Source organism: Lipotes vexillifer, unplaced genomic scaffold (assembly GCF_000442215.2).
Source record: "Lipotes vexillifer unplaced genomic scaffold, Lipotes_vexillifer_v1.1 scaffold554, whole genome shotgun sequence".
NCBI lineage: Eukaryota > Metazoa > Chordata > Mammalia > Artiodactyla > Lipotidae > Lipotes > Lipotes vexillifer.
In genome coordinates, this window is record NW_006794635.1 from 1,658,506 (window position 1) to 1,668,402 (window position 9,897).

Genomic DNA, 9,897 nt, shown 5'->3' on the forward strand with positions numbered 1-9,897 from the left:
GAGGGATGGAGAGAGGGGAAGGGAGAGGAGGGGGGAAGAAATCAAGAGAGGAGAGAGTGCTCGCAAGAGCACGGGGGCCTGTGGCTTCTAGGGTACCACAGTCCTGGGATGCTGCAGGGTTAGGCTTGAGCCCAGAGTTCCAGGTTCTGCCGCCTGTGAACCTACCAATCAAGTCCTGTCACCTTGAGCTGTGAAGGCCTTATTTACATTACATTGTTTGTGCTTAAAATTTTTATATGGCATGTTGCTTTTTGATGTACAACGACTTTTAGTTGGGCCTCAGTAACCTTTTATATATTTGAATGTGTATGTTATATATATTTATAATTTACATGAGTGAATGGAGTTGACATACTCATGAAACCAATAAATTACTCTTAGTAATGTCTCTTTGCATAGAGGCAACCGAAATGTCCATCAACAGATGAATGGATAAAGAAGATGTGGTACATATAGACACTGGAATACTATTCAGCCATCAAAAAGGATGAAATAATGCCAATTGCAGCAACATGGATGGACCTAGAGATTATCATACTAAGTGAAGCAAGTCAGACAGAGAAAGACAAATATCATATGATATCACTCATATGTGGAATCTAACTTAAAATGATATAAATGAACTTATTTACAAAACAGAAATAGACTCACAGACATGGAAAACAAACTTATGGTTACCAAAGAGGAAAGCAGGGGACAGACAAATTAGGAGTTTGGGATTAACATACACACTACTATGTATAAAATAGATAACCAACAAGGACCTACTGAATAGCACAGGGAACTCTACTCAATATCTTGTAATAACCTATAATGGAAAAGAATCTAAAAAAGAATGTACATATATATATAAATGAATCACTTTGCTGTAAACCTGAAACTAACACAACATTGTAAATCAACTGTATTTCAATAAAATGTTTTAAAAAGTCTCTTTAAGATTTATACATGTTACCACTCAGTGTGCACCACCTATGTACATTATTACATGTATATATTATACTATAGATGTAACATATATTATCTAGCCCTCCTGCTGCCATTACCTGTGTAAAGAAACGTGTTGGAATGTCCTCCCACCACTACGTCCACGCCCTTCACTTTCTGAGCGATGAGTTTATCCATTTCAAAACCAGAATGTCCCAGTGCAATAATTTTGTTCACATTTAGAGTTTTTAGCTTATCTACTTCAGGTTGCAATGCAGCGATCTCATCTTCGAATACTAAATTCGTTCCTAAGGAAGAAAATAAATATGGACATTTATTGACAACAATTTTTATTATATTGCTTATTATACAAGCATACCAAATAAAAACATCTTAATCTCCTAAAGCTCTTAAATTACTAAGACCAAAACTTATTTATAAATTCAGTATAAAATCTCTACAAAGCCAATAAAAATTCACATCAATATGCTCAGTTGCATTCACTTAATGTTGCACTGGTTTAAGGTTATGGATGATATTATGTTACTCAAATTCCAACAGTGAGAAGGCTTCAGATTTGGAATCTCTATTTTTTTTTACATCTATTTGTATATTTAGACTTCCATCAGGCCAATGCTGAGCGTGGCTGAGCACATAAGCATGATGGTGGACTGTATCTATGCCAAGTCACAATGCTGCACACCTTAAACCCATACAGGTGCTGGATGTCAATCATATCTCAATAAAACTGAAAAAACCAACCAGATTAGCTACTCTATGGCTTTGTTTGCAAGTTCAACATAATCAGTCTTCACACTTGAAACTCTTGTCAGCAATTAGCCCTTGAATGCCAATTGTACGACACCGTTGACAACTCTGTCTTGTCCACTGGCTAAGGTCAGCATTAGAGCATCACGGAGCTCTGATTAGATGGCAGGGGGTGTCTCATCCAAGGATTGCTGGCCCTGGGAGCATGCACATCCTTCCCTGGTGGCTCGCCCCGCATGCAGTGGGAGCGGAAGCTTGACCGCTGGTGCAGCTGGTGAGTATGGGTGTGACTCCCCAGCTGGGCGCTCTGTGTGTCGCAGGCATGTGCTACCCCTGTGGCCAAACCCCAGCGCGGCTTGAGGGCTTATGGCTCTGACTGGCACACAGGTGACTGCAAACACAGACACGCTGCCCTGAAGTCACATCCAGCCGCCTGTGACTCGGGATCGTCTAGAGGATCCAGATTCCCTTATGCAAATATCTCAGAACCATCTCTCAAGTGAAAATGCCGAAACATGAATCAGTCTTGTAACGATCTTTCGAAACCCAGGAGTCTGCCATCTCCAGTGCTACAGGACCATTAAACTCATCCCTTGTGATGCCGTGGGGTTTGGGGGTCTCCGTGTGCTCCAGTGGGGAACTCTGGAGTCTCTCGAATCAGTCAAGCCAACACGTGCCAATGAGCACATAAAATAAACAGCATGGCTGATGGCAAAGCCGGGGGCATCCCAGACGGACGGCCTGAAAATGAGTGGCTCACAGATGTGGGGTGGGACCCACAGTGCTGTAAGTAACTCACAGGCAACATTTAAAAATCAAGAGGTGATGTCTGCAGGGCAGAAATAGAGACACAGACTAGAGAACAAACGTATGGACACCAAAGGGGGAAAGGGAGGGTGGGATGAATGGGGAGATTGGGATTGATATATATACACTAACATGCATAAAACAGATAACTAATGAGAACCTGCTGTATAGCACAGGGAACTCTACTCAGTGCTCTGTGGTGACCTAAACGGGAAGGAAATCCGAAAAAGAGGGGATATATGTATACATAGAGCTGATTCATTTTGCTGTACAGCAGAAACTAACACAACATTGTAAAGCAACTATACTCCAATTAAAAAAAGAAAAAGAAATCATCTATCCAATCCTACTTTACTTTTGAAAAGTAAATAAATATTGATTTTTTTCAAAAAAAATCAAGAGGTGTAACAGCTTGGCCACCATTGTCTGCCATGAGGCCATCAAGAATAATATGCTTCTTGCCAGTCACCCCAAGAAGCTCAGGGCTCCCAGGTCACCCTCAGTGCCATGTCACCATCTCTGTGAGCTGCTCACCGAGTCTCTCCTTAAAACGACAAGGTGCGCTCACCCCATGCCCCACTTGCCACCCCATCTCCTGCTTAATTTCTCTTTATAACATTTATCACCTTCTGGCACCAAACATTTTCCTTATTTATTTCTTCTCCCACTAAACGTGAAGTTCCAGTGGGCAGGGCTTTTTTTGGGGTCAGTATCTCTGACGCCTAGAACAGTGCCTGGCACAGAGGCAAGCTCTCAGGGGAATGAATGAATGAATAACTGAAGAAATGTTTGCTGAGACTTTCAGACAACGCTACCGTCCTCTACTTCAGTGTGGCTGGCAAGAAGAAAGAAAAAAGTTGAGAGAAAGGCCTCTGAGGACAAAGGAATGTATTCTCCTAACACATCAGAAATCTCACAGAATCGGTCATCTCACATACAGAAAGCATGGGATATATTTCAGGATATCATGAGGGGAGTGAGAGGAAGTCCATTATCTAGCTAAAATAAATTAAATGTGCTAGAAATACAAATTATACCCGTGGGTCACCAGCACGGGAGGAATGAGGCTGGATTTGGGGTCAGAGGTCTGTAGGGGGAGCCGGGCTGCTGGGACTGTGGTCTTGGGAGAAGCAAGTGTCCTCCTCCACCCCTGCCCAGCTCCTGCTCTGGCCCCTGCATGGTGCAGCCTTTCTCTCCTGAGAGCTGCTGGAAAGAGCATGGCCCCTTCGGAGCCCCTGTCTGTTGTAACCAGGTAAAGAACTAAGATGGGGTGCTGTCAGAGTCCCAGACAGGGTGGTCTGAGTTCTAGAGCCCTTTGTCTCTCCACCACCCCACTCCCCTTCTATCTTTTTACTGGTGACTATTAAAAAAAATTTTTTTTTTAAGTCTTTATTGAATTTGTTACCATACTGCTTCTGTTTTATGTCTTGGTTTTTTGGCTGCGAGGCATGTGGGATCTTAACTCCCCTATCAGGGATCGAACCCGCACCCCCTGCATTGGAAGGCAAAGTCTTAACCGGTAGACTGCCAGGGAAGTCCCTTTCTTGGTGACTATTAAAGGAGGCGTAATGCTTTTCTCCAAATCATGCTGAACTCCTCAGCCTGACAATCCAGTCCTCACACCCCCTTTCTAGCTTTCTCTGCTTAGAACCCATGTTCCAGAAAACTGAACACCCAGCCACTTTGGGATTGTGGTCCCACACCTGCCTGCTCTCACGAGTTCATTCCAGCAACTTTCACTGGGCACCTCCCCTGTGCTGACACCCAGCAGGTCCCTGTCCTCAGGAGCTTGTGTCCTATCAGGTGACTCTGACCTCACTCCTGGAATGCCTTTTGCCCCAGTTGCTTCGCACACCCTGGAGAGGCCAAGCAAGGTCTTCATCGTGTCTACCTCACCCCCAAGCTGGCCATCACGTCCTTCGCTCACCGGAACCCCTCCCTCTCCCTCCCTGACTTTGTTTATGACTCTCCTATGGCGTTAATTACATGCCGCCTTAAATGAACTCAAAACCCCCTGGGTGGAACAGACATTATGGAGACACATAATTATTCAGTTATTCAACACGTCCACATCTTTAGCCCAAGATCCTCTGCTGGCCACTCTACTGGGTTCCAGATTTTCACTGAGAGGAGACCCAGCTGTATCCTCAGGCTGCTCCAGTCATGCAGGAAGCCCAGAGCGAGGACAAATGTGACGAGGGGGAGGCGTTTTCTGGGGGTGACGGGGACCCAACAGCAGAAGCGTCCCATCCAAGGGCGCCCTGCGGCAACTGGGCCACATTACTCCAGCCCTACCCATATCAGTGATTGGTTCACCCTGTAATCGCCACCCTGGCCTCTTGGCAGAAAAGCCCCAGGTGGTTCAGAGGCAGCATCCCCTGAGCCCCGGGGAAGGTCTGATCAGCCCGCACAGCGATGTCTGCAGGGGTGGGGAGAGGAAGAGGTCAGGCCGGGTGGTGGAGAGCAGCCCAAGACTGTACTCCAGGTCCCTCCGGTGGGACCACATCCCTCTGAGGCAGAAGAGCACTCCTAAGACACTTCAAAAGCCAGTGCCTCAGCAGAAGCTAACACACCAGTGTAAAGCAATTACACTCCAATAAAGATATTAAAAGAAAAAAAGCCAGTGACTCATCACGTCCGTGGTTGCCCTCTGTGGCTTCACAATGACCTCAGCAACAGCTGGTGACCGTGTGCAAAGGCTTGGTCACCGTGGGATAGACGTCCACCTGCCACCTGGGGTGCCTGACAAGCCCCAGGTCCCCAGCCGTGGACAGCAGCCCAGCCCTGCCTCCAAGCCCCGCAGGACCCTCTGGCCCCCGGAGCCGCTCAAGGCCAACCATTGACCTTTTCGCTGTTTCCGATGGCCTGCAACTATTTTTAAACAGCAGCAACAAACATGTGACTTTTCTAATTGTTAATTAGATGTCCTTTATCAGTTCATTCTTAACGAAAACCCTTATTTCCCTTTTTTCTTCAAATGCGGAAAGAACACTGATTTGGATAATTTAGAAAAAAACATCTTTTTGTTTTTACTGCCAAAGTGCTCCTCTAAAAGTGGCTCAAAAATGTTTTCTGAATGGTCTCAGGGTTATACATATATATGTGTGTGCGTGTGTGTGTGTGTGTGTATAGATATAGCAGATATATACATATATCTATCTCCTGTATGATACACACACACACACACACACAAAGACCATTCAAAAATGTATGTATATTTCCCAGAAAGCCAGATACAACAAAGTCATTAAAACTGCAAGAGACAAATAACTAAAAACAGAGAAAGCAGAGTTAACTGGACATGTAATAATCATATTAGAAAAGGAAAGTTGAGGTAAATTGAGGTAAAACCCTGGCTCTGGGCTCTCTGCCTCCACAGGAAGAAGGGCGTGAGTCACGTGGCTCTCATCCTCCAGTGAGTGACTCTGTACCATTCAGCACTGGATATCAACGGCCCTCTCGTCCAATTCTGAATGCACTGAATTAAACGAAGATAGTTAATGTCAACAATGAAGTTCATTGAGCAGGAGGGTGAATGTCTTTAAGAAGTAACTCAGGGCAACTGGGAGCCACTGGACTGGTTTTTCAGTGTCATCCTAAGAACACACGTGTCCAATATCACACGTTCCTACTTTAACCAACAGTCCAGACAAATAATGCCAAGCTCTGATTTAGTGCATCTATTTTCAAGCAACAAGTGCTGTAAAAGAAGAAAATACCTGGATTGGAGAGAAAAGGGGTTTCTTTGGAAGTGTATCCAACAATCCCTACAACTTCATCACCAACAGGAAGAATTTTATACGGCAAATAAAGTCCTGATATTTGAGACGCCAGCGGCCCCTTGGCTTTAATGTTTGCACTCAGAATTGGAAATTTGGCCTCTTTGAGAAGTGGATCAATCAGGCCTTCTACACCATTATCAAATTCGTGATTTCCCAGTGCCTGGTGGAAAGGGAAAAGAGAAAAAGAATCAGGTACTCTGGGATTGCCAGTAAAAGCATACTTTAAAGAACATTACCTTGGGGAAATTCCCTGGCGGTCCAGTGGTTAGGACTCCGCGCTTTCACTGCTGAGGATGAGGGTTCAATCCCTGGTCGGGGAACTACAACCCTGCGAGCCACGCGGTGTGGCCAAAAAACAGTTACGCTGGCACAGGGCTCCCAAACCTGGCAGAGCCCTAGGAAGCCGACTGCATGACTGCTGTCCTTCTCAGGCTCAGAGACTTTATTCTGGGGCACTGGGGTTGGGCCCAGGGGCAACCAGATCATCAGGCTGGCTTGAAAACTGCTCCCCAGGGCCCACACCACCTGCTGAAGGTGGCATCAATGTGTGTAGGAGTCACCTAGAGACCTGGCTGGGTGTCCACTGACCTGCCACTCTCAGAACCTGGGACAGCTCAAGAGTATGTACGGGCTCAGAGCCAGGGCTTTGGGAGGAGCTGGCACGCTTTAACACAACCCTTGTTCCCACCTGCTTCCCTCGTTCCCTTTCCTCACTGTTCTGGGACTGGCTATAGGGGGCAAAATGACCACTTTGACGTCTGGCAGCTTCCCCTGGGGTGATGCTGACAATACACAACGTGCCAGCCACCTCCTTGAAGGCCTTCCGCCCCCCTGTCCGCGGGCCTCCTGGAAGAAGCCCACCTCCTGGGGGCACGCACCCACCTGCTCTGGCTGCCAAGGCTGATTTGCTAACTTAGTACTTAAACCAGTGAGTCTCAAACTTTCTCAACACCACACCCGATTTTGCTCCACCTTGAGGGTCATCTGAGAACAGGCCTGGAAGTGCTGGCGGGTGACCCCTCTGTCTAAATGAACACCCCCCCCATATTCTCTTACTGCCCCACCCTTCTCCTTCCTGCACGCTCCCCTCCGCAGCGGCGCGCTCTGCATGCCCGTGGGGTCCTCCCTGCGTGGAGGGCTCCCTGAGCCACTGCGTCCCACCACCTCCACCCTGCTCAGCCCTGGAGCCCCTCACCTGCCTGGCAGGTGCCCCCTGGGTGCCTGGGCTCAAAGGGCCATGTGCGTCGTGTCCTCACGTGCACTGTGTTTCCACGCAGAAAGCAGCAGTGTCTTCATGTTCCCACGTGCCTGTCTCTCCGACCAAACTCAGAATTTCTGAACTTGCCTCCCCCCGCACCCCGCCCCGGCTCTGAGTATCTGCTCATTTTTACTTCTTCCTCTTACCTAACTGCTTCCCTCTTAAAGGCTGCCCGAGTTAAAGGTTCTCCCAGTCTTCGGTAATTGCCTTTTTCTCTTCTATTCTTAGAACGTTATGGTTCTTTCCTATGGTGAAATAAGTCTGCCTTATGAGGTTACAATAACTATCTTGCTTAGCTGTAAAGTTTTTTTTAAAAATGAATGTTCCTACAGCTCTTCACGAGAGATTATCCAATAAGTCAGCCGCCTTACACTTTACCATTATATTGCTCGCACTCAGCAACAGCTGAAGTTACATTTTTCCTTTATTTATCTTGCTTGGTGTCTCCTCCTTGGACTTGAGTGTAATGCCCTGAAAGTGGTGACCTTGGCTGCCTTTTCCCCTCTCTGCCCCGCGGGGAGAGGAGCCCTGATCCGGGTGCTCGGAGCAGTGCACGGGTGCCTGAAATATCTCCCTGGTGCTCACACTTCCCACTCCAAATTGAACATCTGCTGCCCTGTCTTTTCTCCTGACTCTGCATCTGTCTGTCCGGCTGCCACGTGGACATTGCCCTCCAGGGTCTCACAGGCACCCCAAGCTCACCCGGTTCAAAGCCCCTGCCTCAGGCTTCCCTGGTGGCGCAGTGGTTGAGAGTCCACCTGCTGATGCAAGGGACGTGGGTTCGTGCCCCGGTCCGGGAAGATCCCACATACTGCGGAACAGCTGGGCCCGTGAGCCATGGCTGCTGAGCCTGCGCATCCGGAGCCTGTGCTCCGCAACGGGAGGGGCCACAACAGTGAGAGGCCCGCGTACGGTGGCGGGGTGGGGGGAGCCCCTGCCTCTGGGATTCCCATCTTGGTCCAGATGCCACCATCTCCCAAGTCAGTACAGCCAGAAGCCGGGAGGCAGCTGAATCCCTCCCCCTCGCTGCCTCTCCCACACCTCCCAGCAGCATCCCTCCCCTTTGGCTAAATGCTCCGGTTCAGCCCACCCCATTGCTCCCACCTGCCTGCGCCCTGGCCACTCCTTCTGGGAACTGCAACAGCTTCCCAGCTGGGCCTCCGGCTACCACCATCGCCTTCTCTGAACCATCCTGCACGCATCTTGCTGCCAGAATCATCTTTCCAAAATGCAAATATGAACTTGTCGGTCCGACCTTAAGGTCCCACAGAGGCTCCCCACTGCCTTTGTGATAAAAGTTCAATGTCCTGAGCTCTCTGAGGTCTGGTCTCGCCTTCCACTTCAGCCTCCCTCTGACACCCACCCCCAGGCAGCAGTCAGGCCTGGCGCCATCACTAACGAGCGGTGATTCAGGCACATTTCTAAACTGCAGCTTCCTCTGGAAGAGCAGTCAATGAATAAAACAAAAGTCGTAATGAAAATGAGCCGGCATTTACTAAGCACTCGCCACACACCATGCAAGGTGAGTTTGCAGAGCAAAGCTGGTTTCCTGCTGTGACGCTGGTATTATTACTATCCTCATGTTACAGAGGAGAACCACTGAGCTCTACAGACATTAAATCAATCGTTCAAGGTCACACGATTAGTAAGCGGTGGAGCTGGGACCAGAGCCACTTCTGTTTGACTCCAACCTTCTTTACCTCTATGCTTGGATGTAATGGGTTTCGCATAAGGTCTAGTACAAGGTGAGCACTCGAAATAAAATCCTGACTACTCGTACTTTTCCATGCTCTCATGGATCTCTGTCCCTCTGTATATGATGGATAAAAGATGATCGACTGATTCATAGATAGGGAGACAGAACATTCCTTTCCCATGCCAGGCCTTTACTACCTTATTCAACTAATGGCCTTAGCTCCTGAAGTCTGATGGTCCTTCTGGAAGAAAGACTTCCCCAAACCCTCGTGGTCGTCCCTGAGTTAGCTGTCCTTCTCTGCTCCAAAGGTCCCCTCAGGCAGCCCTAGCAGACTCCACAGCTGCCCACTGAGTCCCCGTATCGCCCAGCACAGTCCCTGGAGCAGAGCATGAATAAATGAATGAGCAGAAAAATCTCCATCAAATGTCCTCCTACACACAGCTGACTCTTCCTACAAAAATCAAGGCAGGACGTGCTCCACGGAGTTGCCTGGGAGTGACCTGGTGCTCACTGCCGGCTCTCCCACCCTCCCCATGGCTCCCTGCTGCCCCCATCCCGCCATCGACCTCCAGCAGGAACTTACCCTCAGTAAGCCAGTGAAGGAAACACTTGTGAGGACGCGCGTGATCCCAGGTGTTGGGAAAGAGGCTCCACAACAC

At 48.3% G+C, this 9,897-nt stretch overlaps 1 protein-coding gene across 2 annotated transcripts in view; it reads right to left on the minus strand.

Annotated features, from left to right (window-relative positions):
• The window catches only part of NT5E (5'-nucleotidase ecto), a 45,306-nt gene that overhangs the window by 23,120 nt on the left and 12,289 nt on the right, over nucleotides 1-9,897 (minus strand). For both annotated transcript variants that reach the window (XM_007467326.1, XM_007467327.1), the window contains exons 2-3: nucleotides 6,222-6,444; nucleotides 1,047-1,235 (exon numbers count right to left, since the gene is read on the minus strand). In XM_007467326.1, the coding sequence (XP_007467388.1) occupies nucleotides 1,047-1,235; nucleotides 6,222-6,444 (412 nt within the window). The remainder of the gene's footprint in view (nucleotides 1-1,046; nucleotides 1,236-6,221; nucleotides 6,445-9,897) is intronic.